This window comes from Anolis sagrei, chromosome 3 (assembly GCF_037176765.1).
Source record: "Anolis sagrei isolate rAnoSag1 chromosome 3, rAnoSag1.mat, whole genome shotgun sequence".
NCBI classification, from domain to species: domain Eukaryota; kingdom Metazoa; phylum Chordata; class Lepidosauria; order Squamata; family Dactyloidae; genus Anolis; species Anolis sagrei.
In genome coordinates this window covers 217,638,161-217,664,786 of record NC_090023.1, presented here as the reverse complement: position 1 = coordinate 217,664,786, position 26,626 = coordinate 217,638,161, and the positions used below count along the sequence as shown (strand labels likewise).

Here is a 26,626-nt window from a genome sequence, read left to right as displayed (position 1 = left end):
ACTCTGTTGTTGAGAGGGGCAGGTTCTGAAAAATTGGCAAGGATGGGCTGAGGCTGTGGAGCGCCATGGAGGAAAGAGAGCCCAGCTTGAGGCCTGACTCTCTGGCGGTTCTTTGCTCGCTCTCTTCATTGTCCTGCCTGCCACTGATGTTTGAGGCTGTCGGACCCAGTGAGGGGCTGTGTGTTGTGGTTGCTACGCAACTGCAAAGCTCAGTCCTCAAGGGCTTCCTAGTTAACCTGTGGGCGAGGGTCATGTGCTGCTCTGACCTGGGCAGGTGTCGGTCATACCCTTGCCTCTCCTCCGGTACAAACAGTCTTCCACCTGGCATTTCTTACAAGCTGACATTCTGACTCGAGTGGCTTTGAGTCACACATGAATTATCTCTCCCTTCGCTCTGCTTACATACCTCAAGAAAGAAAGAAAGAAAAACAACACAAAGGGCTGTAGCTGTGCCTGCTCCAAATCCAAGACCCTTTGAAGGATGTGCGGAGAATGCTGTCTCCATGGAGATGGTACCCCACAAAGCTCACCCGTTTGCCTCAGTTTCTTCCTCCGTTAACCACACAGTACTCTACGTCTTAATTAAATCAGATAAGAAAGAGAATCTCCGATAAGATAAAGGCGCCGTGGAACTGTCGCATAGTAATAAAGCAAATCATAAATGCAAAGAGCTAAGACTACACTGGGCAGCTTATTCTGCGGATGGAAATAGTTATCTTCATGCCAGAGGGAACCTCCTTCTGTGATCTTCACTTCCTGCCTCGTATAAGTGAGATGCAAAACGATACTACTTAATTAAGAAATAAAACAATAATATTTATAATAATAATTATACCCCCTAATATTGATTTTATACCCAAGACTACTAGGAAGTTTGGATTTTATAGTATAGTCCTATTTCTTTTCATACCAATTTTTAAATTGTTCATATCAATATGCGAATTTGTCCGTACCCAAGACATTTTACTATTTTACTACCTGATCCAGTGCAGCAAACAGTATCTATCCTCCATGTCCCAGAACCAACCGTATGATTTTTGAACATGTCACAAAAATATCCCTTAAGCACCTCTCTCTATCCCTGGCAGGAATACAATAATAACAAAAAAAGTAATTAAACAGTTACTGCTTTTTTATGGCACCCATAATCTGCTGCCTTAGGCAACCTGCTCATTCTGCCTAATAGGAAGGCTGGTCTTATCTCTGCTGCACCCATTTTCTATCTCAATTTGTACATCAACTTTTCTTAATTAAACCAGATAGTTTGCTGTGTTTGATTCTAAAAAATGTAAGCCTTCACTAGTCAAACTGAGGGTGTGTTTATATAAGTATACACAAAATAATGGCAGGAAAATTAGTATATCTTGTAGGAGTTGGGATAGTTTCCTTAGCAATTACAGTCTGAGCAAATCAGTGGTATGCAGAAAAAGTCAAGATTGAGAGAAAGACTTGACTTTCTGTAGAGGTTTCTGAAAGACAAGTTAAGACCACCTGGTGTATGATATTCGAGGCTTTACACTATACCATAGGAAACTAATGTGATGTGAGTTAGTTACGCGATTCCTCGTAGCCCAAGGATGATGGTCCTCCATGTGTAGTGTCTTGGTGGTGGGTCTGTAGGTGGCTGTGGAGCCCTATTCTTGATCCACATGTTCTCTTGCAGTGAGGACATCGGTTTCCAGGTAGAAGGTGGTTCCGTTCAGGATTGGTTTGACACACCTTCCTCTTGGTACCTTTCTCCCTTTCTCCCTCCATTCGTGCCTCTTCAAATTTTGCAGCACTACTGGTCACAGCTGACCTCTAGTTAGAGCACTTGAGGGCCAGGGCTTCCCAGTTCTCGGTGTCTATGCCACAGTTTTCAAGGTTGGCTTTAAGCCCATCTTTAAATCTCTTTTCCTGTCCCCCAACACTACGTTCCAATTCTTGATCTGGGAGTATAGTAACTGCTTTAGGAGACTATTGGACAACATGATCAGTCCAGCGGAGTTGATAGCGTAAGACCATTGCTTCAATGGTGGTGGTCTTTGCTTCTTCCAGCATGCTGACATTTGTCCACCTGTCTTCCCAAGAGATTTGCAGGATTTTTCGGAGGCATGTGATGTAGTGGTTTGAATGTTGAGCTGGAACACTGGAGACCTGGCCTCAAACCTTGCTCAGTTATTTAAATTCACAGTGAGATTAAGTCACGCCCTCTGAACCTCAGGAAGTCAATGGTTAATCTCTAGACAACTCTTGGCAAGGAAACTCCATTATAGGCTCACCTTTAAGTCACAATACATCTCAAATGGGTTTAAGGAACTCAACAACAATATACACCTCAAGCCATGTTCTCGTTGATCCACAACAGTGGAATTAATTAATAGTTATTTCTAGGTTCAATATTTCGGCCCCTCCTTATATATATATCTGTCATTCTTTATTAAGGGGTGTTTTCTTTTTTTCTGGTCCAGCATCTACTTTTGTATAGGAAATGGCAAGTTAACAGCCTTTAGAAGTACAATAAAAACCAGTAGTATTCCCTCACACCATAACAGTTGACCATGTTTTTGGTTAGTGTCAGGTTTACTTTGAATCACCTAAAGTCACCTGGATCAATGATATTTTTGAACCAATCTCTTTGGAATTCTCCCACCAGTCCTATAGACTAGTGGCACTACAATCTGGAATCCATCATTTGGACCGCAGCTTTGCACTCCTTTAAAAATATGGAGATATTAGGTTTTCTTGCCTTTTCTGGGGTAAACGTATTCCCAAACTGTAGTACGGATGTGTAATTGTCCTAATGTCTAGAGTCTGTGTGATTATTGGGCAAATCTGTCCCCTCTTAGGACCTTAACCAGTAGGTTGTCATACCTTTTCTGAGAAGAGTCTACAACGATAATCCATCAAGTCTTTGGTCTTCCCTACAGAAGCTGAAGTTTTCTTTGTGAAGAAATAGCATGGTGCTTGCACCTCTGTTGATGATAGCTAGGCTCCGAATAATATTATCACCCAGCAATTAATAGCAGTGAGTCATAAGAAGCTGATTTTCTAGTGATGTTGTTGGGTGCCTTTAACTTCTTTCCTATCTAAGACGAACCTACTACAGCTTTTCTTGGCAAGATTTGTTCAGAGGAAGTTTGCCTTGCCTTCCTCTAAACTTAAGAAAGTGTGATTCTACCTAAGGTGGGTATCCATGGCCAAGCAGGGATTTCAATCTTAGCCTAGAGCAGTGGCTCTCAACCTGTGGGTCCCCAGGTATTTTGGCCTTCAACTCCCAGAAATCTTAACAGCTGGTAAACTGGCTGGTATTTCTGGGAGTTGTAGGGCAAAACATCTGGGGACCCACAGGTTGATAACCACTGGCCTAGAGTCATAGTCCAATACTCAGACCACTACACCAAGATGGCTCTCTTCTAGGGAGTTTACAGTTTAGTTTGCATCTAAAAGGGGGTGAGTGGAACATAGCCTCAGAACATGATCCCACTACTTGCAACACCCTGCAGTATCCTTCAACCACAGAGCCAATTATGTAGTGGTTTGAATATTGAACTATGACACTGGGAATGTTGCCATAAGTCTGACATGACTTGAAGGAACACAACAACAACAACAACAACAACAACAACAACAACCCTTTAATGCTGCTTCTTGGTCACAGAGAAAAAATTGGTTAAGCAATACTGAAGTACATTAAGTACTGTTTGGAATCTTAATTTTAACCCCACATCCAATAAATTGCAGAAAAACAATGCTTCCATAGTGCTAAAGATAGCTAATGTGGAAAGCAGTCCTATTTCTTTCTTGATGCCATAGTCATAGGACTGGCACAAGGCTGCCAGGATAACTCATGAGAAGGGAGTGAGGCTCAAGTGGAGCTCCCCTTCAGGGCCAAATGTTAGAATCGCTCCCCTGCATACTGAGATGCTATTGTGCACTGAACAGAATCCTGCTTGTACAAATGTTTGTAGGGAAAATGGCAGAGATAATTCAAATTACACCATGTGGTAGGGTGTGTGGCATAGGCCAGGATCAAGGAGTTCCCTGGAAGAACGAAGAAGGTCCTGTCTTTGTTTTCCTGCTGTGTTCATGCTGACTTGGCTAGATCTCCCGTTGTCTAACCAATTGGAGAGTCCACAGCAGAGCCACCCTCAAAAGCTTTATATTTTGGCATAAATTCAATTAGCATCCCACTGCAACAAACACACAAACCTTCATTCAGAGAATGCCGACAGCTTCCAATTAAGATATAGCCAGCAGCCCCGGGTTCAATATTTTTCAAATGTAACCACATGTCATTTTCACTGGGCTTCAGTGAATTCATATTGGGGGGATTCTGCATTTAAAAACAAAAACAAATAGATGTAAACTCTGTATAGTCATATTAACTACTATAACTGGCAGGGAAGAGATTTATAATGCAAACTACGCTTTCCATGTCCTAGTAAAATTAGAAGTTAGTTTGGATAATTAAGAGTCAGAGAACAACAGAGATGTTTTGTATTTGCATTTCCTTTTGCAGAGTCTGAAGAAAAATGCATTCAGTTTTGTTCAAATTAAGAAGTTTTTATCTATTTGAATCTCAAGATGTGGCAGTATGTATCAGACTATTTTGAACTCCATTCACTTATCAAGGCAGATCACGGTCCGGGAAGGGGAGTATGGCTTACACATTCTACATACCCTTCAAAGATGTTTGTTGTTAATTTGTTCAATCGTTTCCAACTCTTCGTGACCTCATGGACCAGCCCACGCCAGAGCTTCCTGTCAGCCGTCACCACTCCAGCTCCTTTAAGGTCAATCCAGTCACTTAAAGGATCCCATCCATCCTGCCCTTGGTCGGCCCCTCTTACTTTTTCCTTCATCATTGTCTTCTCTAAGCTTTCCTTTCTTCTCATGATGTGGCCAAAGTACTTCATCTTGGCCTCTACTATCCTTCCCTCCAATGAGCAGTCGGGCTTTATTTCCTGAAGTGTGGACTGGTTGGATCTTCTTGCGGTCCAAAGCATTCTCAGAACTTTCCTCCAGCACCACAGTTCAAAAGCATCTATCTTCCTTTGCTCAGTCTTCCTTATGGTCCAGCTCTCACATCCGTAGGTGACTATGGGGAATACCATTGCTTTTACTATGCGGATTTTCGTTGCTAGCGTGATGTCTCTACTCTTTACTATCTTATTGAGATTGGACATCCTGTGATTTCCGAGGTCAGGGACATATAGTCATTCAAAGATGCAGATTTGCGGATTTTTGGTTCAGAACCGAGATATTCCTGCACCTGAAAATATCACGTTTATTGCCATTTGTAGCGATTGCTTTCATGTTTACAGGGAATGGCATCTGGCCACCATCCTGTTTGCTGCGGAAGCTCCTGGGATAAAGGTACTGTCTGGATGGGCCCTGAGTCCACACTGCCACATAATTCAGTTAAATTTGGATTTTATACAGCTGTGTAGAAGGGATTGCAGCAGTTTGCTTTTGCCTGCACCTTCTGGGAAGGGCAGAACTCCATCCCTCTTCTGTTCTCTTTTCTCACCTGCTGAACTGAGTCCAATGTACTTTTACATTTTGAATTTAGTACACTGAAACTGAAAGAAGTTAAAAAGAAGGCAGGAAAATGGGCAGAAGAGAGACAAAATGGAACATTTTAAAAGGAATGGGAAAAATTGAAATGACAGATTGTCCCTGCGAGATCAGGACAATTGTAAGGTATGATTCTGAACTATCACTTTAGGGTAGGAGCCCCCAGTGGTGCAATGGATTAAGCGGTTCGAATCTGGGGAGAGTGGGTTGAGCTCTTTCTGTCAGCTCCAGCTCCTCATGCAGGGACATAAGAGAAGCCTCCCACAAGGATAGTAAAACATCCTGGGCAACATCCTTGCAGACGGCCAGTTGTCTCACACCAGAAATGACTTGCAGTTTCTCAAGTCGCTCCTGACAAGCAAAAAACAAAAAACTTTAGGGTATAGTCTCTTGTCCTAGCTGGTCAAACCCTGTGCCTGGCAGTGAATGGAGTTCTAACTGCCACATCCTGAAATGTGAATGTTTAAGTGCCAGAGAGACAGCAGAAGAAAAGAGAGAGCACATTTTAAACAGAGACTTATTTTGAAAAAGCAGAAACCTCCTCGGGGATGTTCACCTTCCTTTTGCACTCAACTAAAACATGCGAAGCTCCCATGTACATTTCTTTTTTCACAAAGCCCCCCCCCCCCCCCCCCCCCGCTTTTCAAAGATCCATAAAGTGGTGTGGGGCTGAATTCACTGTGAGCTGCTGGTTTAGGCTTCAGCTGTTTCGGCTTCATTTGTCTCCCATGTCCCTGCCTCCTATATATATTGCTTGTTCTGTTGGGTTCCCTCCAACCAAGAAGCCTTGCAGGGTTATTTTACTGATTAATAGACTTAACTTTCTACTTGCTGCTGCCAAGAGTGCCTGTCATATATCTTCATACTGTCACTCTCTGCCTTGCCTTCAAGACAAAAATGAGTCTAGCCCACCCCTACTGAGCTTCTGCATAGTGGCAGGCTTCCACTAGTAAGAATTATATTTTCTACAGCAGGGCCTTGAGAACTCATACTGATCCGGATACTGAGTAAACTCCTTTGACTCAGTAATGGCATTTGGAAGAGGAGAGTTTGGCTAATGACCGCAGTCCTTTTCTTTTCTCTTTCATTCTCATTCTCTCTCCTTTTGAAATCTGCTGTTGTTGTGGGTGGGGGCAACAACCTTCTTTTGCTTCCTCCCCCCCCAACTCCCGGAAGACAGGCACTTCATCCATCAAGCCAGGAAGCTCACTGGGGCCCCATCTTCACTGCCATATAATGCAGTTGGAAATGGCACTATATGCCATTTCATGGTTAGTTTAGATTCATATACCATTCAGTAGGAGCTTTTGGACAGCACTGTTTCTCAAGCTAGCCCACCTCACAAGGTTGTTATAAGATTAAAATTAGTTGTGGAAGGGAACCATGTACAGTATCTTGAGAATCTTCAAGGATGGGTGGGTAATTTATTCCTTTACTATATGACCTCCATATCCTCCTATTTGACCATCCACAGCTTGAAAATATTTGTAAACATTCAAAAGGCACACCTTGATTTATGTTATTTTAGTCCCCAGTGTCAAGACCTTGTGTCCAACAGCAACCAGATGCAGAGCCTTCACAGCAGTGGCACCATCACTCTGGAATACTCTGCCACCTGAAGTCCGTGCCTTGCGGGACTTACCAGCTTTCCGCAGGGCATGTAAGACATACCTGTTTCGACAGGCTTCTAATGTTTGATAGTGTTGTTTTTAAATTGTTTTAATTTGCTTTTAAATTTTGTTTAGCTAGTCTTGTAAGCCACTCCAAGCCCCAGGGGAGTGGTGGCATATAAGTTTAAATAATAAATAAATAAATAAAATATTAGGGACACCATTTTATTGTGCCATTATTTATAATGGGACTTGAGCATCCACAGATTTTGGTAACCATGGGGGATCTTGGAATCAAAGCCCAACAGATACCAAGGACCCAGTACTGTATATACTCGAGTGTAAGCTGAGTTTTTCAGTCCTTTTTTAGGCCGAAAAAGCCCCCCTCGGCTTATACTCAAGTCAAAGTTATTTATTATTTTACTCTGTTATTGTTATTTTTATTATTATTGCATTTTACATTACTTTATTATTATTATTACATTTATTATTTTACTCTATTATTGTTATTATTATTATTACATTTAAATTATTTTACTCTATTATTCTTTGTATTACTTTTATTATTTTACTTTTATTATTACATTTATTATTTTACTCTATTATTGTTGTTATTATTATTACATTTACATTATTTTACTGTATTATTATTTTTATTACTTTTATTATTTTACTATTATTATTATTACATTTACATTATTTTACTCTATCATTATTGTTATTATTATATTTATTATTTTACTCTATTATTATTGGAATGATACATAAGCACATTTACATTGAAGAAGGTTAGAATTGGACAGTCTTATCTTCAATTACCGTTTTATGTAAATATTCAAAAACATTTAACCTATTGATACCTCAATTAATGTTGATACCTCGGCTTATACTTGGGTATATACGGGTATATTTTTAAAGCTGTTTCTTCAGTTTGGCTATTGTGAACACCAAGTAACCAAATACCAGAAATAACATACAGCTTTTTTATATTGTTCTAATAGTATTTACATTTAATATAAATGTTTTTCTTGTTTTGTTCTAATATGTAATTACTGTGTTGCCTAATGGTCTGTTAACTGCAATAAAGATTTATTAAAAAGTAAACAAATCATTATCATCACCATCATGACCTATAGATAAAATGTTGCAGCATCGAGAGAAATGACATACGTAGGAATGGACTCTGGGACTAAAATTCTGGGTTCCACAAGCCAAGAAAACCCAAAATGACCAGCCAAAGAATAACTTATGATGGCAAACAGGCTTGAACTTAGGCAAGCATTAGCACACCATCCTTTATCCTGAGTCAGAGACAGAGAGCGACAACCAGGGGTAACCTGCCAAGCACATACTTGGTTCCAGATCCAAACTGTATCATGCTCTTTTTCCCACAATGACATTTCCCCTTTCCCAGGAATGGATTCATAATCCCATCATCTTGGACAATATTTCCTGTTGGAAATACAAAGGACACTGGTTTAGAGCCATCAGCCTACAAGAGATTAAGGTTCATAAAACAATAATCAGGACAATAATATTGTTCAACCCGATTGGGGGACAATATAATTCAATCATAATACTATGTAGCTTTTGTCTGAAATTTCCGTCCGGCCTCTCTTCAGCCATTGGAGAGCGCTTCATCTGCATTGGAGGTGAGGAATGCTCTCACATTGGCCAGCGGACACTGCAGTTCAGTCTCTGCAGGGAGTCCTCCCTGACGTCAAAGGAGCTTGGTCAATCATGGCGAAGCCAGGTCCAGCTGGTTGGAAGCGGGAATTTCAACTTGTACTGTATAAAAATATATATTTTCGAATGCAATGTACCCCAGTTTACTTTGGCGGATTACTGCAGGCTGGCATCACTTTCAGCTGATTGAATAAACTACCTTGGTGGCTTCTTATTCAACTTGGTGGGCTTTATTTTGGAACATCAAACGTCTTCTCACTCGCAGGTGCACAGACTAACAGCATGGCTGATTGTCGGTGCCAGTTGCCATTTATCAGACTCGATATCTGTGCCTCAGGTACCAGTACCCACAGCCATTTTAAATTACTCTATTCCATTAATGCTGTGATTTAAGTAAGTTTACAAATGCAACACATTACAGGCTGAGCAAATTTCTTTCTTCCCCCTTTCTTTCCAAATCAGCTTAGCAACTTTGTTGGTGTTGGGTTGTTGTGGGTTTTTTCGGGCTATATGTCCATGGTCTAGAGGCATTCTCTCCTGACGTTTTGCCTGCATCTATGGCAAGCATCTTCAGAGGTAGTGAAGTCTGTTGGAACTAGGAAAAAGGGGTTTATATATCTGTGGAATGACCAGGGTGAGACAAAGGCCTCTTGTCTGCTTTTCCTAGTTCCAACAGACTTCACTACCTCTGAGGATGCTTGCCATAGATGCAGGTGAAACGTCAGGAGGGAATGCCTCTAGACCATGGCCATATAGCCCGAAAAAACCTACAACAACCCAGTGACTCTGGCCATGAAAGCCTTCGACAATACTTTGTTGGTATTGTTTGGATCTGGATTTTTAATTGTCTCTAACAGGACCTAGCATTTACAAAGAAGGCATAACATGACCTAGTTATAACGGCAGCGTCCTCTTGTTTTAAATGACTGCCAGCTGACCATAATCACTCCCAGGTTGCTTCATTCTATTCCCTTCCTACCCACAATTGTGAAAAGCTGCAAGGACATTTGGTTAGATATTGTGGTATAAACAGATGTTTTCCACAAATTGTTTTCAACTCTTAAGATGAGTCTTTGGGAACTATTACTCTCTACATTTCCCAAATAGAATCTGAGACACGTGGGACTAAACAACATCAGTGTGTAGTCATGGTGGTAAATATTATGAATGAGGAAGAACACACAAACTACAAGGGGCTGCAGCAGTTTGCTTTTGTCTGAGTTTACAGGAAAGGACAACTTTCCATCCCTGCTCTTCTTTCCTTCCGTCTGCTGAGTTAACTGAATATGAACTATTTTTTCACTATAAATTAGTTTGCTGCAACCAAGTAAAGTGAGGACAAATGAGATTGTGGGAAGAGAATCGAGAAACGGGGGTATCCTGAAAACAACTGATAAGAAAAGATTACCAGGGACTGCCATGCCAAATTGTAACAGGCAGGCAATATTAATTTTCTATGTTTTTGCCATTTTGCCATAGTTGATGCGGCATCTGGCAACTTATCCATATATTTTCCTCTTCTATTTAATAAAATATTATTTTTTTCTATGGTGAGAATGATTGTATTATGAAGGAGGCAGTCTGTGTGCACATATTTTAAAACTGCAAAATCAACCACCTTCCTGGGTCTACAAGTTTTGAGGTCACACCTGGGAAATCAAATTTGTATCTCCAGGAAAAGTGCATAGAATTGTGAAGCACACCACAAGAAGGAGAAGTCCAAATGCCAATTTCAGAAGGAGTTGTTTTACATTTGGAATGATTGTATTGACAAATATGTAGATTTTTCATTCCCTCTCCAATAGTCAGTCAGAATTCAGTGCTTAATTAACATGCTCCATTTTCAGCTAGCATCCTGCCTAGCTCTCTGGAATTTTATTATTTGTTTAAAAAAAACACTTCTGCAAACTTTAGGAGTTTATACTTTCCACTTGTACACAAATGATACCGTTCTAAATTAGCGAAGCATCCAGATTAAGAAAGGTGTTCTCTGTTAGTACACACGATATATTGTTAACTAAAGTTTTATTCAGCTGCTGAGGCTTGCTAGAGTTGCAATCTGATTGGTCCCTCTGCTCCCTGGTGTATCGTGACCTTGGTGCTGGAAACCACAAAGACCTCTGGAGACCCCCAAGTGTCATACAGGTAGGTGCAAGGAGATGTCAGGTGTGCTGAACTGAAAATTCTTTGTCTGGACATGCCCTTAGGGCTGCTTCATGCAGAACATAACTTCCTTTTGAAAATGAACCCACATAGGAAGAAAATGTTTAAACTCACATAGAATAGAGCCTATATAGGAAACATTGTAAACAATCAAAACACATTGGGTGTTGTAGTAGAGTCTGCTGGCAATGATACAACTGATAGTAGGAGTAGTAGAGGAGGGAAATGAGGCGCCCAGGTGTTAGATGAGGAGCCGCAAAGGAAGAGAATTCGGGAGATACTTATGTCACCCACAGACGAGGAATCCTTCGAAAGTTTCTCTGAGAGTGAAATATGTGAGGAGGAGGAAGGAGATGGGAATAGAGGTATTAAGAGGATTACTCAGGAGCAGGAGTTAGACGAGGAGCGTCAGAGAAAGAGGATCCGGGACATACTTATTGCTCCCACTGAAGAAGAGGATATCATGGGCTTTACTGGAAGTAATGAATCTGGGAGAAGTGGGGATGAGGAGGAACCATTGAATTGGACCCAAGTTCAGGAGATCAGGAATGTGTGTTTGCAACCCATGTCCAGTGACACTTTTGAGGGATTTTCTGCTGGGGATTGGCAATCTGGTGATACCATGGAATCGTGGGGAGACCTAAGTCTTGACAAAAGGTGGAAGAGTTGGAGGGACGGGCGTTGGCGTTCAACTGTTGAGGCTAAGCCAGCTGATAGCGATTAGGACGGGGTGGAGGGCAACTCATCAGACGATGAGTTGTAAGATAAATGAAGGAACTGGAGTGATAGAACTTTGCAGTAGGCAAAGTGTTGGTTTCATGCCTTGGGTCTTGTTGCTGCCTCTTCTCTTGTTGGGCTTGGGTCCTGGAACTGCAGGTTGCTGCTTTCTTCGTGTACTGACCGGCTTGGATTCTCATAAGTGCGGATTTTCCCTCTCCTTGACCTCGGACTGTTTCTGACGACGACGCTGCCTTTTATTTATTTATTTATTTATTTCTGCTGCTTATACCCCGCCCTTCTCACCCCCGAGGGGGGACTCAGGGCGGCTTACAAAGAAGGCACAATTCGATGCCTTTTGGCCTTTTGGCCTAGCCTTTTGGACTTTGGAACCTTCATCTTGGATTTCTTCGACTTTGGACTGCTTTTGGATGACAGCTTCGCTTCACAGCTCTTTGCTCACTATCTTTGAACTGTGTGATTTTGGTGTGTTTTGAAGGAACTCTTGTTTAATCCGGATTTTTTGCCAGTTTAATCCGGTTTATTTTCCAAGTTCGCTTTTCAAGCTGCAAATTGCTGCAAACTTTGAGTTCTGACCAGAGGCACTGAAGCAAGTGTCTCTGAGTCCTGTTTACTTTGATTTAATAAACGATTGTTTTGGATATACTCCTGTGTCTGGCTCTTTAAGGCATCTGGGTGTTAGTGCAGTCTTCATAACTGCGTGTATGTGTCAACAAGGAGATTATCTTTATGGGAAAGAAGCACTATGTGTCTCTCATTCCTAGTCTTTAGTTTACCCATATGTCATAAAACTGACCATTTAAAACTAAACTGTTAGTTTTAAGGAAGACAGTTTATTTTGTCTCTTGAGAGCATGATTTAAAGGCAATATATTTTAAGGGAGAGTAGCTTTTTTGGGCAACTTCAAGGAACACTTCTGTAACCCTGCTAAATATATATGGATTTTTTGCATTGGCATGTTTTTGTCCCTGGCAGTTCAAAGACATACCTAGGTACATCAGTTTACCAGCTGAGAGACCTAGTTGGCTTGCATGAATGCTGATGAATGCCATTTTCCAAAAAGGATTATGACTTCTAATAAGGTCATGCCTTTCCCGTGACCAGTGATTTTCCCAAAAGTTTATTAATCCCATTTCCCAAATAGTTATGGAGATTCGCATTTTCCAAAATTACATATATTTCCTCATTTTTGGCTTCCAGATACTTACTTTATACAAAACACCAAAGTACTGGATGTACTTGTTTCATGGACACTGTCACTACAAGTTAGATCAGAGAAACTGATGATCAATTGAGTATGGATTGTGGGATTACCTATTCTGGACTCTCTCAAATTGTGGTCACAGTTATAGATCCCTTTTCCCCATCATTGGTTTGATTAATCATCAAATGTCCATTGACTTGTCTTTAAACACACCACACTATCCAAAGACAATATACACTGCAAGCTTTAATTTTCTATCCACTGACCTCAAAGAAGCACGTGCCATTTCAGACGGCTTCAGCTTACATCCTTTTGATTCTTAGATACCCAACTGGACATTCAGGGAATCTTCAAACCCTCTCCTATTTCCAAAGAGATTGTTATGATTCCTTTAAAAGACATACCATAAATGTCAACAGGGGGCATACAACTGTTGTGTTTATGGAATATGCAGTGATATACAAACTTTAGAGGCAGCCCATTTGTTCAGCCATCTGTCCATGAGAATTAGATGATTGTAACAGTGTGGGGAAGTCATAAAATACTTTGTACATCGGGGATTGACAAGATCTAGGAATTTAGGCAGTTCACAGAGAACAAAGTAATGTAATGAAGTGATTAATGAACCAAGGGACACTAAAATGGATGTTTATTTGAACAGCAAGGTGACATTGGTGGTCAATCAACACTGCAACTGTGCCAAATTCGAAACCACAGGACCTTTCTATATCTTGTAGAGAAGGCATGGGCAAACTTGGGCCCTCCGGGTGTTTTGGACTTCAACTCCCACCACCCCTAACAGCCTCAGGCCTTTTCCTTTCCTTTCCTTTAATTTTTGATGTGTTTCTGATTTTATTTAATTGTCATCTTCTTTGAAGGGTATAAGATGAGAGATGAAATTAACAAACAAGCATAGGATTATTTACTATATATTATGGATTTAATTTAATGACAGGTATATCTTACTGTTGCAAACTACATTGGACTTCATTTAATATGTGCATGCATGTTTATGTGTCTGTGTGAGAGAGAGCAAGAATGAGTATTAGCCATGCTTGAATCAAAACATTTATTTTCCAAATGATAAGGGCTAAATGGAGGATTTGCTGCATAATATTAGCATCTCACTGAAACTTCATCAAGCTATGGGGATATCTTATTTTTCTTGTTGTTGTTTATTTGTTCAGTCACTTCCGACTCTTTATGACCTCATGGACCAGCCTACACCAGAGTTCCCTTTCAGCTGTCGCCACCTCCTGCTCCTTCAAGGTCAAGCCAGTCACTTCAAGGACAATATCCACCGATCTTGCCCTTGGTCGGTCCCTCTTCCTTTTGCCAACCGTTTTCCCCAGCATCATTGTCTTCTCCAAACTTTCCTGTCTTCTCATGATGTGGCCAAACTACTTTATCTTAGCCTTGAATATCCTTCCTTCCAGTGAGCAGTTTATTTCCTGGAGTATGGACTGGTTTGATCTTTCTGCAGTCAAAGGCATGCTCACAATTTTCCTCCAACACCACAGTTCAAAAGCATCTATTTTCCTTCACTCAGCCTTCCTTATGGTCCAGCTCTCGCATCCATAGGTTACTACGGGGAACACCATTGCTTTTACTATGCGGATCTTCGTTGCCATTGTGATGTCTTTACTCTTCACTATTTTATCAAGATTGGTCATTGCTCTCCTCTCAAGAAGTAAACATCATCTGATTTCCTGGCTCCACTCTGCCTCTGCAGTAATCTTCATGCCTAGAAATACAGTCTGTCACTGCCTCCATGTTTTCTCCCTCTTTTTCCAGTTATCAATCAGTCTGGTTGCCATAATCTTGGTTTTTTTAAATGTTTAATTGCAACCCAGCTTTTGCACATTCTTTTTTTCATCTTGGTTAGAAGGCTCCTCAGCTCCTCCTCGCATTCAGCCATCAAAGTGGTATCATCTGCATATCTAAGGTTGTTCATGTTTTGTCCAGCAATTTTAACTCCAGCCTTGGGTCTTCACAAACCCTGATGAAAGAAGAGTTGGCAGGAGAAGGCAGGGAAAGGAACTCTGGCCAAAGGCACAGATTTGGCTCAAAGCGAGGCAGTGAACCAAGCTGGATATACACCAGGCTTGGGCAAACATTGGCCTTCCCTCTAGGTGTTTTGGACTTCAACTCCCACCATTCCTAACAGCCTTGGGCCCTTTCCTTTTCTTTAGTCTTGCTGTGGAGAATGGCACGATCCAGAAAAATGAGTAAGAACAGACAAGTTGAATAGATCGGGTGGGAGTATTCAGCCCTACTGTACTCCTTTTCCAATCTTGAACCAGTCTGTTGTTTCTTGGTCTGTTCTTATTCAACAATATGATGCGGCGGCAAAAAAAAGTAAACCGCTTTGAGTCCCCCTCGGAGTGAGAAAAGTGGTATAGAAATACTGTAAATAAATAAATGTAAGTAAACTTAAAAAGCCAATGGGATTTTGGCCTGCATCAATAGGAGTCTAGTGTCTAGATCCAGGGAAGTCATGCTACCCCTCTACTCTGCCCTGTATTCACACCTGGAATACTGTGTCCAATTCTGGGCACCACAATTGAAGAGAGATATCAACAAGCTGGAATGTGTCCAGAGGAGGGTGACTAAAAAGATCAAGGGTCCGGAGAACAAGCCCTATGAGGAGCAGCTTAAAGAGCTGGGCATGATTAGCCTGAAGAAGAGAAGTCTGAGAGAAGACATGATAGCCATGTATAAATATGTCTGAGAAAGTCATATTGAGGAGGGAGTAAGCTTGTTTTCTGCTGCCCTGGAGACTAGGACATGGAACAATGGCTTCAAACTACAAGGGAGATTCCACCTGAACATTAGGAAGAACTGCCTGACTGTGAGAGCTGTTCAGCGGTGGTACTCTCTGCCCTGGACTGTGGTGGAGGCTCCTTCTTTGGAGGCTTTTTAACAGGCTGGATGACCATCAGTCGGGGGTGCTTTGAATGCAATTTTCCTGCTTCTTGGCAGGGGGTTGGACTGGATGACCCATGAGGTCCCTCCCAACTCTATGATTTTTCTGGATCATGCCTTTCCTCACTGTAAGAGGAAAGAAAAGGAAGTGGTCTGAGGCTGTTAGGAATGGTGGAAGCTGAAGTCCAAAACACCTGGAAGGAAAGCCAAAGTTTGCTCAGACCTGGTGTCTATCCAGCTTGGTGAACTGACCAGCAAATTCCCTGAGACAAATCTGTGCCTGGGAGTGCGGTGCGCTTTGGCCAGAGCTCCTTTCCCTGCCTTCTCTCCTGCCAACTCTTCTTTCGCCGGGATTTGTGAAGACCACTGCTTGGCTCCTATCTTGTGTCTCTTCCACGAGAAGACCCTGGTGGCGCTCCATTGTGTCTCTTCGGGCAGGACTCGGATTGGGACTCCCAAGTGGGCGACTGGGGCTTGCCCCGCTTCGCCCACTCCCACCCCCTCTTCCTTCCTTCCTTTCGGGGGGAGAGAGAGGAGGGGGCGGAGCCAGCGCTGCTCCTGCCGCCTGGGATTGATGGATGAGTTGCTCCTTGGGCGAGGAGGGTGTCTTGGAGAGAGACAGAGAGAGAGACAGAGAGAGAGAGAGAGAGCGGCGGAGGGAAGAAGGGAAGAAGCGAAGCAGCAGTGCCGGGGGCTTCTTCCTCCTTGCCTCGGTCTTCTCTTTCTCCTTCTCCTTCGTGACCCCCTTCTTCGCCAAGGGGGAGACCATGCTGGGGGCAGCCCCTCGCTAGAGCCCGGCAGCATGGCTCCGAGGAAGCGGGCGGCGTTGGCGGCGGCGCGGTGGGCTCTGCTGCTGCTTACCTCCTGGGCGGCCCTTGGCGTCTCCGGGGCCGGCGCCTGTCCCGCCTTGTGCGCCTGCAGCGGCACCACCGTCGACTGCCACGGGCTGGGGCTCCGCGCCGTCCCCAAGAACATCCCCCGCGGCGCAGAGAGGCTGTAAGTGCCGCCCGAAGCCTTGGGAGCGGGGCCGGGGCTTCCCTTCTTCTCCCCCTTCTTTCCTTCCTTCCTTCCTTCCTTCCCTCCACCGGGGCTTGGGCGCCACACCCCCTTCTTCTCCTTCTCCTTCTCCCTCCCGGCCTCACAATGGATCTCACTCAGGATGCCTCCTCTTCTCCTTGGGACGCCGAGGCTAAGGAGAAAGAAGGGAGAGCTGGGCTGGGCTGGGCTGGGCTGGGCAGGGGTCTCCTCGGCTCTCCCGGTGTGTCTTTGCAGGGCGGGGGCGCAGCTGGGCACAATGCCCCGGCCGCCTTTGTTCGGGATCCCACTCTGGAGGGAGGTGCGTGGGCAGCCGAGAAGTGGCGGCTCCCCTGGCTTCAGCCGAAGTCCTTTCAGGGGCCACGCAGCCCCGCGTCCCGATTGTGCTGGGCTCCATCTCTGGCCAGTCACTCGGGGTTTCCTCTTTCTTCCTTCCATCACTGTGATCGCCAACTTTCGGGGCTTCCGAAACCATACAGTACATAGATGCGTATGTCTATTGATGTGCTGTCCAAGGCTTCCAATCACTGAGTTGCTGAGAGTTTTCCGGGCTGTCTGGCCATGTTCCAGAAGCATTCTCTCCTGACGTTTTGCCTGCATCCATGGCAGGCAGCCCCAGAGGTCAGGAGCCCCCGTGGAGCAGTGTTTCTTAAGCCGCAACCCCTAAACACAGTTCCTCATGTTGTGTTGACCCCTGACCATAACATTATTTTCGTTGCTACTTCATAACTGTCATTTTGCTACTGTTATGAATTGTCATGTCAATATCTGATACTAGCTGTCCCCGCCACGCGTTGCTGTGGCCCACATGGGGGTTCTGGGTGGGAGGTTTGGCCTAATTCTATCCTGGTGTAGTTCAGAATGCTCTGTGATTGTAGGTGAACTATAAATCCCAGCAACTACAACTCCCCAATGTCAAGATTCTATTTTCCCCAAACTCCACCATTGTTCACATTTGGGCATATTGAGTATTCTTGTAGAGTTTGGTCCAGATCCATCATTGTTTGGGTCCACAGTGATCTCTGGTTGTAGGTGAACTACAACTCCAAAACCAAAGGACACTGCCCACCAAACCCTTCCAATATTTTCTGTTGGTCATGGGAGAACTGTGTGCCAAGTTTGGTTTGATTCCATCATTGGTGGAGTTCAGAATGTTCTTTGATTGTAGGTGAACTATAAATCACAGCAACTACAACTCCCAAATGACAAATTCAATTTTTTTTTAGTGAAGGACATAAATTGGGTTGTTAGGTGTCTTGTGTCCAAATTTGGTGTCAATTTGTCCAGTGGTTTTTGAGTTCTGTTAATCTCACAAATGAACATTACATTTTTATTTATATAGATGCAGGATGTATTTTCATTCACTGGACCAAATTTGGCACAAATAACCAATACTCCCTGATTTGAATACTGGTGGGGTTGGGGAGGGATTGATTTTGTCATTTGGAAATTGTAGTTGCTGGGATTTATGGTTCACCCACAATCAAAGAGCATTCTGAACCCCACTGATAGAATGGGCCAAACTTCCCACACAGAACCTCCATGACTGACAGAAAATCCTGGGTTTTCTGATGGTCTTTGGCGACCCCTTTGACATCCTCCCATGACCCCCCCCCCCAGGACTCCTGACCCCTAGGTTGAGAAACACTGGATTAAACCCTTGTGCTGGCAGGACTGAAACTGACAGGTTGGAGGTTCGAACGCAGGGAGAGCGAGGATGAGCTCTCTCTGTCAGCTTCGGCTCCCTATGCGGGGACATGAGAGAAGCCTCCCACAAGGATGGTAAAACATCAAAACATCTGGGAGTCCCCTGGGCAACGTTCTTGCAGATGGCCAGTTCTTTCAAACCAGAAGTAACTACTCAAGTCGCTACTGGCACGAAAAAAATATCCCCAGAGGTTGTGAGGTCTGTTGGGAACTAGGCAAGTGAGGTTTATATATCTGTGGAATGTCCAGGGAGGGAGAAAGAACTCTTGTCTGTTTGAGGCAAGCGTGAAAGTTGTAATTGGCCACCCTGATTAGCAATGACTAGCCTTTCAGCTTCAAGGTCTGGTTGCTTCCTGCCTGGGAGGTGTTAGCTGGCCTTAGAATCATAGAGTTCATAGAGACCTTGTGAGCCATCCAGTCCAACCCTCTGTCAAGAAGCAGGAAAATTGCATTCAAAGAACCCCCAAGAGATGGCCATCCAGCCTCTGCTTAAGAGCCTCCAGAGAAAGAGTCTCCACCACACTCCAGGGCAAAGAGTTCCACTGCTGAACAGCCCTGATTGACTTCCCATGTTTCTGAGTGTTGTTATTTACTGTCCTGATTTTAGAGTTTTTAAATACTGGTGGCCAGATTTTGTTCATTTTCATGTTGTTTATTTGTTCAGTCATTTCCAACTTTTTGTGACCTCATGGGCCAGAGCTCCCTGTTGGCCATCACCACCTCCAGCTCCTTTAAGGTTGAGTGAGATCCTTCAAGGATACCATCCATCCACCTTGCCCTTGGTTGTCCTTTTTCCTTCCTTTTTCTCCAGCATAATTGTCCTCCCCAAGCTTTCCTGTCTTCTCATGATGTGGCCAGAGTGCTTCATCTTTGCCTCTAATATTCTTCCCTCCAGTGAGCAGTTGGACATTATTTCCTGGAGTATGGACTGGATGGATCTTCTTGTGGTCCAAGGCATTCTTAGAATTTTCCTCCAGCACCACAGTTTAAGTGCTTCTGTCTTCCTTCGCTCAGCCTTCCTAATTTTCATTTTCATTTTAAATGTTCATTTTCATGGTTTCCTCCTTTCTGTTGAAATTGTCCACATGCTTGTGGATTGTGATAGCTTCACTGTGTAGCTTGACATGGTGGTTGTTACGAGTGGTCCAGCATTTTTGTGTTCTCAAATAATATGTGTCCAGGTTGGTTCTAGTTAACATCTCCCAACAAAGGATTGGTTCCAGCTAACACCTCTCAACAAAGGATTCCCTCAGGCAGTAAGCAGCCAGACTTTGAAGCTGAAATGCTATTCAATGCTAATCAAGGTGGCCAATTGAAACATTCACACCTGCCTCAAACAGATAAAAGTTCTTTTTCCCACCCTGAATATTCCACAGATATATAAACTTCACTTGCCTAGTTTCCAACAAACCTCATAATCTCTGAGGATGTCTACCATAGATGTGGGTGAAATGTCAGGAAAGAATGGTTCTAGAACATGGCCATATAGCCCGAAAAACTCACAGCAACACTGTGCATGTGCACAATGTTGTGCATGTGCATAGTATGTCTATATATGTCTTTATATGTATATACATATATACATACATACATCCCTCCTACGGTCCTTCCTCAGTCGCTTGATTTCCTCACTGGTCTTCTTGCCATCTTGCCTCTGGGAGATCCCTGGGGGAAATCTTCAGTGGAAGTGACTCCTCTCTTTCTCTCTCGCTTTGTGCATAATATTTGTGTGAGATGCCTGTGCCAACGAAAGTGGATGGCTGGGATGAAGAGAAGGAGGAAACCTGACCTAAGGCACACTCTCCTGAGCTGTCCTTCTCCCACAGTGGTTCCCAGCCTTTGGTCCTCCAGGTGTTTTGGACTTCAGCTCTCACAATTCCTAACAGCTGGCAAACTGGCTGGGATTTCTGGGAGCTGAAGTCCAAAACACCTGGAGGACTGAAGTTTGGGAACCACTATCTTAGAAAGTCCACCCAGGAAAGGCTCTCTGTCAACACTTCGAGGCCAAGTTTGTTTTACACACCACCAAAATATTGTCTGAATCAGGACTGGGGGTGTAGCGGGAGGGGGGGATGTTTTGTGAAGATCTGTGGTGATCTGCAGGTGGTGGGGTGTCAGTCTTCTGGTCTCAATCCCAGTCTCTCACATCACTGTGAAGAAGACATGCCCTCTGCTCCCTTGGCCCCCTCCTCACCCTTCCTCAACTCACCCGCTCAGTAGTTTGATGAGAAGTGAGAAAAGAGGAGGATCCCTTTGGGGAGATCTTATTTTTCTGGATCATGCCTTTCCTGAAAGCAAGAGAGCCTGGAGCAGTGGCAAACCGTTTGGCAAATGAAGAGGGAGCCAAGCAGGGAAATGTGGCCAAGAGGCAGAAGGCAAGGGCAGCCCAGACTCACAGAGTGCCTTTCATCTCTGCCTGTGAGGCTCTGAATGATCCTGAATAAAGACAGGAGGGGAAAGAAGGAAGGAAGGAAGAAGGAAGGAAGGGCAGCTCCATTGGAAAAGGGCTGATCATTAACGTGCCCTTCCATAACCCCTGCCCTGGCCTGGCTGGAAGGCGCCTCATTCCTTTGCAGCCCTGTGGAGGTGGCCATTGCTTTGATGGGGAAGGAAGGGAGGGTGTAAAGAGGGGAATCAAGCTGGAGGGGATGCTAAATAATTCACCAGAATGCAGCACTGGAACGTGCTGTTGACGCTGGGGGGACCCAGGGGTTGAGTGGTTGGATTAATTGCAGCTGAGCAGAATATTCCCCTCTTGTGCCCCTGGAGACCTTGTGTTTCTTTCCATTTTCCTTTGACCTTAAAAAAAAGGAGGAATCTGCCTTGGAACTGCCTGGAGGAATATCTGCTCAAAGTCAGGCGGACAGAGTTGCTGGATTTTGCCCATCCCTGATCTCACCCTCCCTCTTGACAGCCTTGTGCCTCTTTCCACTTCAGTTTTGCTCAAGACCCTTCTCTCAATGTATTGCTCCCCTGCGCTGTGGCCCATGCCCCCCTCCTTCAGTTTGCTGTCTCCTTCTCTGAGGAATGTCTCTCTAGCAGCCAGACAGGCTAGGATGGAGCTTAATGCATAGGATATGCTTTCATGTCTGGCTGCAGGACAACCTAGTAAAGGACAGGGATGGCATATGGCCCGAAATACTAATAGGGGTGATTCATGTGAACATCAGCTGCAGCAGAAGCTCCTGGGAACTCCCCTAAACTAGTGAGGAAGGCACTAAACCTCATGTTCAGTAACTTTCTGCAAAGATGCTCCATTAATATGCTCACGGCAGGTCCTTGGAAGCACTTTTCTTTAGATCGGCATTACTCAACCTAGGGGTCGGTCGTACCCCTGGGAGGGTCGCAAGGGGGTTTCAGGGAGGTTGCCAAAAACCATTAAAAAACATATATTTCTGATGGTCTTTGGAACCCTTTTGGCAGAGAAGGCTGAAGATCTCCCCACCTGTCCTCTACCTTTTTGGAAACAGACGTCGAATCCTCCCACCAAAAGCCCTCCTCCGCTGTGATTGGCCGGCCTCTCAGCCAAAGGGAGGGCTGAGAAGTGGGGAGGAGAGAGCAGGCATGCTCAACACATGGCAGTGTGGGATGCACATGTGGGCAATGGAGAGCATGTGAGACTGGAGAGAGGCTCGTGCCAGTGAGTCCCTTCAAGGCATGGGGGTTCTGTGTGGGAAGTTTGGCCCAATTCTATCATTGGTGAGCTTCAGAATGCTCTTTGATTGTAGGTAAACTATAAATCCCAGCAATGACAACTCCTAAATGTCAAGGTCTATTTCCCCCAACTCTACCAGTGTTTACATTTTGGCATATTGAGTATTTGTGCTAAGTTTGGTCCAGATCTATCATTGTTTGAGTCCACAGTTCTCTCTGGATGTAGGGGAACTACAACTCCAAAACTCAAGGTCAATGCCCACCAAACCCTTCCGGGATTTCTGTGTGCCAGGTTTGGTTCAGTTCCATCGTTGGTGGAGTTCAGAATGCTCATTGATTGTAGGGTAACTATAAATCCCAGCAACTACAACTCCCAAATGACAAAATCAACCCCCCTCCAACCCAAACAGAATTCAAATTTGAGTATATTGGGTGTTTGTGCCAAATTTGGTTCAGTGAATTAAAATAGATATTTACATTACAATTCATAACAGTAGCAAAATTACAGTTACGAAGTAGCAACAAAAATAATTTTATGGTTGGGGTCACCACAACATGAGGAACTGTGTTAAGGGGTCGCGGCATTAGGAAGGTTGGGAACCACTGCTTTAGATGCTGTGCGGGAGCCTGGTGAAATCCACACACTTTGCTGTAAATTAGAGCTAGGGAATCTGTGGGTTACATGATGTGCTGAGTCCCTATCCACCCTGGCCAATGATTAAGAATGGTGAGAGTTCATAGCCTGGGGAGTGACAATTCCGTATGCTATTCCCACACTATGTAAGAAAGCCTGCTTATTTGGCTTCTGGATCTTGTTTGAAATCCAAATGTGGCTGTACAGCCGAGCTATACGTCATTGTCATGTAGATGCTGCTGAGCTATAACTCCTATCAGTTCTAACCAGCATACTAACCAGTGCTAAAGAATTCTGGGTGACACAATCCAATACAATCCAAGAGGCTGCAGCACAATTATCATCCCGGCAGCACAATTATCCACACCCCTCCTAACATGAGCCATCTTGTTTGCATCTCTATACATGATGTCTGGTGATGGCAATGCGATCCAGCTTGTTTGAGTCCTAAATGTGACAGTACAGTGACAGGGGCAGCTCTCCCTCTGAGTGCTACGGCTTTACAACTTGGAGTATCCATATTATAAGGCGTGGAGGAGGCCTCATCCATTGTGTTTCCTGAAGATCTTGTTCAGACCAACCCACCCACTCCTATTCTTGTCCCTTCTAAAAACTAATTAATGCCCTCAGATTGAGCCTAATTAGGTCAGGGGGGCTGTGGATGGCCCTATCCACAACAAAGCAGGCTTGGTGAGCACAGTTAGCAGCACTGCGGGATGCCTCCTTTAATGGCATTTCCTTCTCTGGCACCTTAATTACCCTCATTGAAGTTGTTATCATGCTGCAACCACGGGGAATTGCTTTGTGGATATAGCTGAAGTGAGTCTGCGCCTCTCTTTGAATATGTGTGTGGTGTGCACTGCCCATAAACACTTAACTTCGCTCACATCTGAAATGAAATACCAGGAATGTCACTTGCAGCTTGAGTGCTCATGGTTGTCCTCTTCCTTCATTTGTGAAGACAGAAATGGAATTGGAGGAGGAGGAGGAGGAGGAGGAGGAGGAGGAGGAGGAGGAATATTAGGAGCACCTTGTGTGTTCATAGGAGCTGATGCATACCATTAGCATATGATTCATTCTCCTTAGCGCCTTTGCACATACAGAGGTTAGCACTTGATGCTTCACAAATCACCTCCCTTGAATATGAATTGGGTTGTGGTGAGGTGGGAAAAGATGTGAGGTCTGCAGGATGTATTTTGTTGACTCTCAAAGGTCTTTCAATCATCTGACCATTCGTTTGGAGATTCAAGGGAGCTCAAATCCAAATTCTTTCTCTGGGAAGCCATAAGTGACATGTGACAAACTGAAGGCACGCAAGTTAAATCCAGCCCACCAGATATTGGACTGCAACTCCTGCATTCCTCATCATTAGACATTATGACTAGAGCTGATGGGAGTTGTGATACTGTCACATCTGGAAGGCTGCAGCTTGTTCTGTTTAGTCAGAAGTGTAGGGTTTGAATTTAGATACAAGGCTTGTTGATATGATGTCTGACTTTAAAGTGTCCATTCTCCAACCTCAGAGCTTCAAGTGCTGTTGGGTTGCAATTCCCATTATCCCCAGTCCACATGGCAGATAATAAAAAGTGATGATAGTTGCTGTTCAGTAACATCTGTGGACCCAAATTGGGTAAAAACTAAAGAGCACTGGCCACTATGTAATTTTTTTGGGTCATGTCAGAAGCAATTTGAGAAACTGCAAGTTGCTTCTGGTGTGAGAGAATTGGCCATCTGCAGGGACATTGCACAGGGGATGCTCTGGATTTTTTACCCTCTTGTGGGAGGCTTCTCTCATGTCCTCGCATGGGAAGCTGGAGCTGACAGATTCGAGCTCACCCCATCTCACGAATTTGAACTGCTGACATTCAGGTCAGCAGTTCAGCCAGCACAAGGGTTTAACCCATTGTGCCACCGCAGCTCCTATACTATGTAATACATATATATATAGTTTATTTATTTATTTACAGTATTTATACCCTACCTTTCTCAATCCCGAAGGGGACTCAGAGTGGCCTTACAAAGGCAACAGACATAAAATAAACAAATACATGAAAACATGAATTTAAACTCATATAAAGATTAAAACACATTATTAAAATCACGCGATCCGAGATCATAGTCAAAAAGCAGTTCCAATTATCATTGAACATTTTTCATCATCACTTATTGCAATGCATTATTGCCCAAAGGCTTGGTCCCATGATTTTACATGCTTTCTGAAGATAGATAGATAGATAGATAGATAGATAGATAGATAGATAGATAGATAGATGGCCCTCTGTATCCATGGATTCTCCAGCAAACACCGCCCTTTGAAGGCAACTATAAGGCTGATGTGGCCCTCAATGGAAATGAGTCGACATTCCTGCCATAATAATAATATTAATAATAATAATAATAATAATGATGATGATGATGATGATGATGATGATACAACAACAACAACTTTATTTATATTCCACCCTATCTCCCCAACAGGACTCAGGCCTTTCTGGCCTCATTGACCATAGCAAAACATATACAAGAAGGAAAAATGCATGTTTATCATTCTGTATCATTTGGTTTGCAGCTTTGATTTCTGACAATTCCTTGTCAGACACAGAGAATTAGAATTTAACTCAATCATCTGCATGAGTATCATGCTTTGTCATATGATGTTAGAGAACAGCAACTGTGAGACAAGATAGAACTGGCTAAATTACAAATCCACTTAGGCCCTTATCCTACAAACAGATACTCCAGCTGTTGTTTTCTTCCAAAGGCATACACTGAGCTGAAAAGTTGTGAACTGAGATGTTTCGTCATCATTTCTATAGCTGGAAGAAATTCCTGTGGTACTTTTCAGAGCTATTACTGTTGGATTTATCTGCACATTCCTGCCTGCATCTTAATAATGCCTATAGAAATCCAGATTTGGAGGAGAAATGCAATGTCCTTTCATAGAGGAAAAAATGTATAAAACATCCCTCATTTGGTACAATGAAGCCTGAAAACTTTTCAAAACTGTATGATGCTAAGGAAGTTCTAGTGGCACAATTCAGATAGCACACCAAACCACCAAGATAGAACATCTGAAGCATCTTGTCCCTTTTCTGATATTAAAAATACAGAAACAATACATTAAATAATCAATAATTTGCTGCCCTTTCACAGACATCCAGAATCAGATACAGTACTGTGTTTTTTTATATGATGAAAGGGCTAGTCATGATTGAGATGTGCTGAAACGATGACAGCGATAGAAGTGTAGAACACCATTAAAGTAATGGTATCTATCTCGCTGAACAGGAACTGTAAGCTGCATGTGCTAAACTGTTTGTAAACATTTCCTAATTTGGGTTATCTAGGATATCATATTCACTATCTCTATTCCTACCTTCTTTGCATTTGCATGGCTCATGAATCCCCCTGAAATCACAGGTCCGCAGTTTGGGGGTCCTCCTGGACTCAGCGCTGACGCTTGATGCACAGGTGTCGGTTGTGGCCGGGAGGGCCTTCACACAATTAAAACTCGTGCGGCAACTGTGACCTTACCTGGTGAAGTCTGACATGACCATGGTGGTCCATGCCTTAGTTACCTCTAGACTGGACTACTGCAATGCATTCTATGTGGGGCTACCCTTGAAGACGGCCCAGAAACTACAACTTGTCCAAAGTTCGGCAGCCAGATTAATAACTGGGGCTAGTTACAGGGAGCGGTCTACTCCCGTA

The 26,626-nt window shown here is 43.7% G+C and overlaps 1 protein-coding gene across 1 annotated transcript in view; it reads left to right on the top strand.

The window, feature by feature from the left end:
- The first annotated feature begins 16,407 nt into the window (after positions 1–16,407).
- The window catches only part of SLIT1 (slit guidance ligand 1), a 193,643-nt gene continuing 183,424 nt past the window's right edge, over positions 16,408–26,626 (top strand). Inside the window, exon 1 of the mRNA XM_060768243.2 lies at positions 16,408–16,881. Within this exon, the coding sequence (XP_060624226.2) occupies positions 16,460–16,881 (422 nt within the window). The 5' untranslated portion in view covers positions 16,408–16,459. The remainder of the gene's footprint in view (positions 16,882–26,626) is intronic.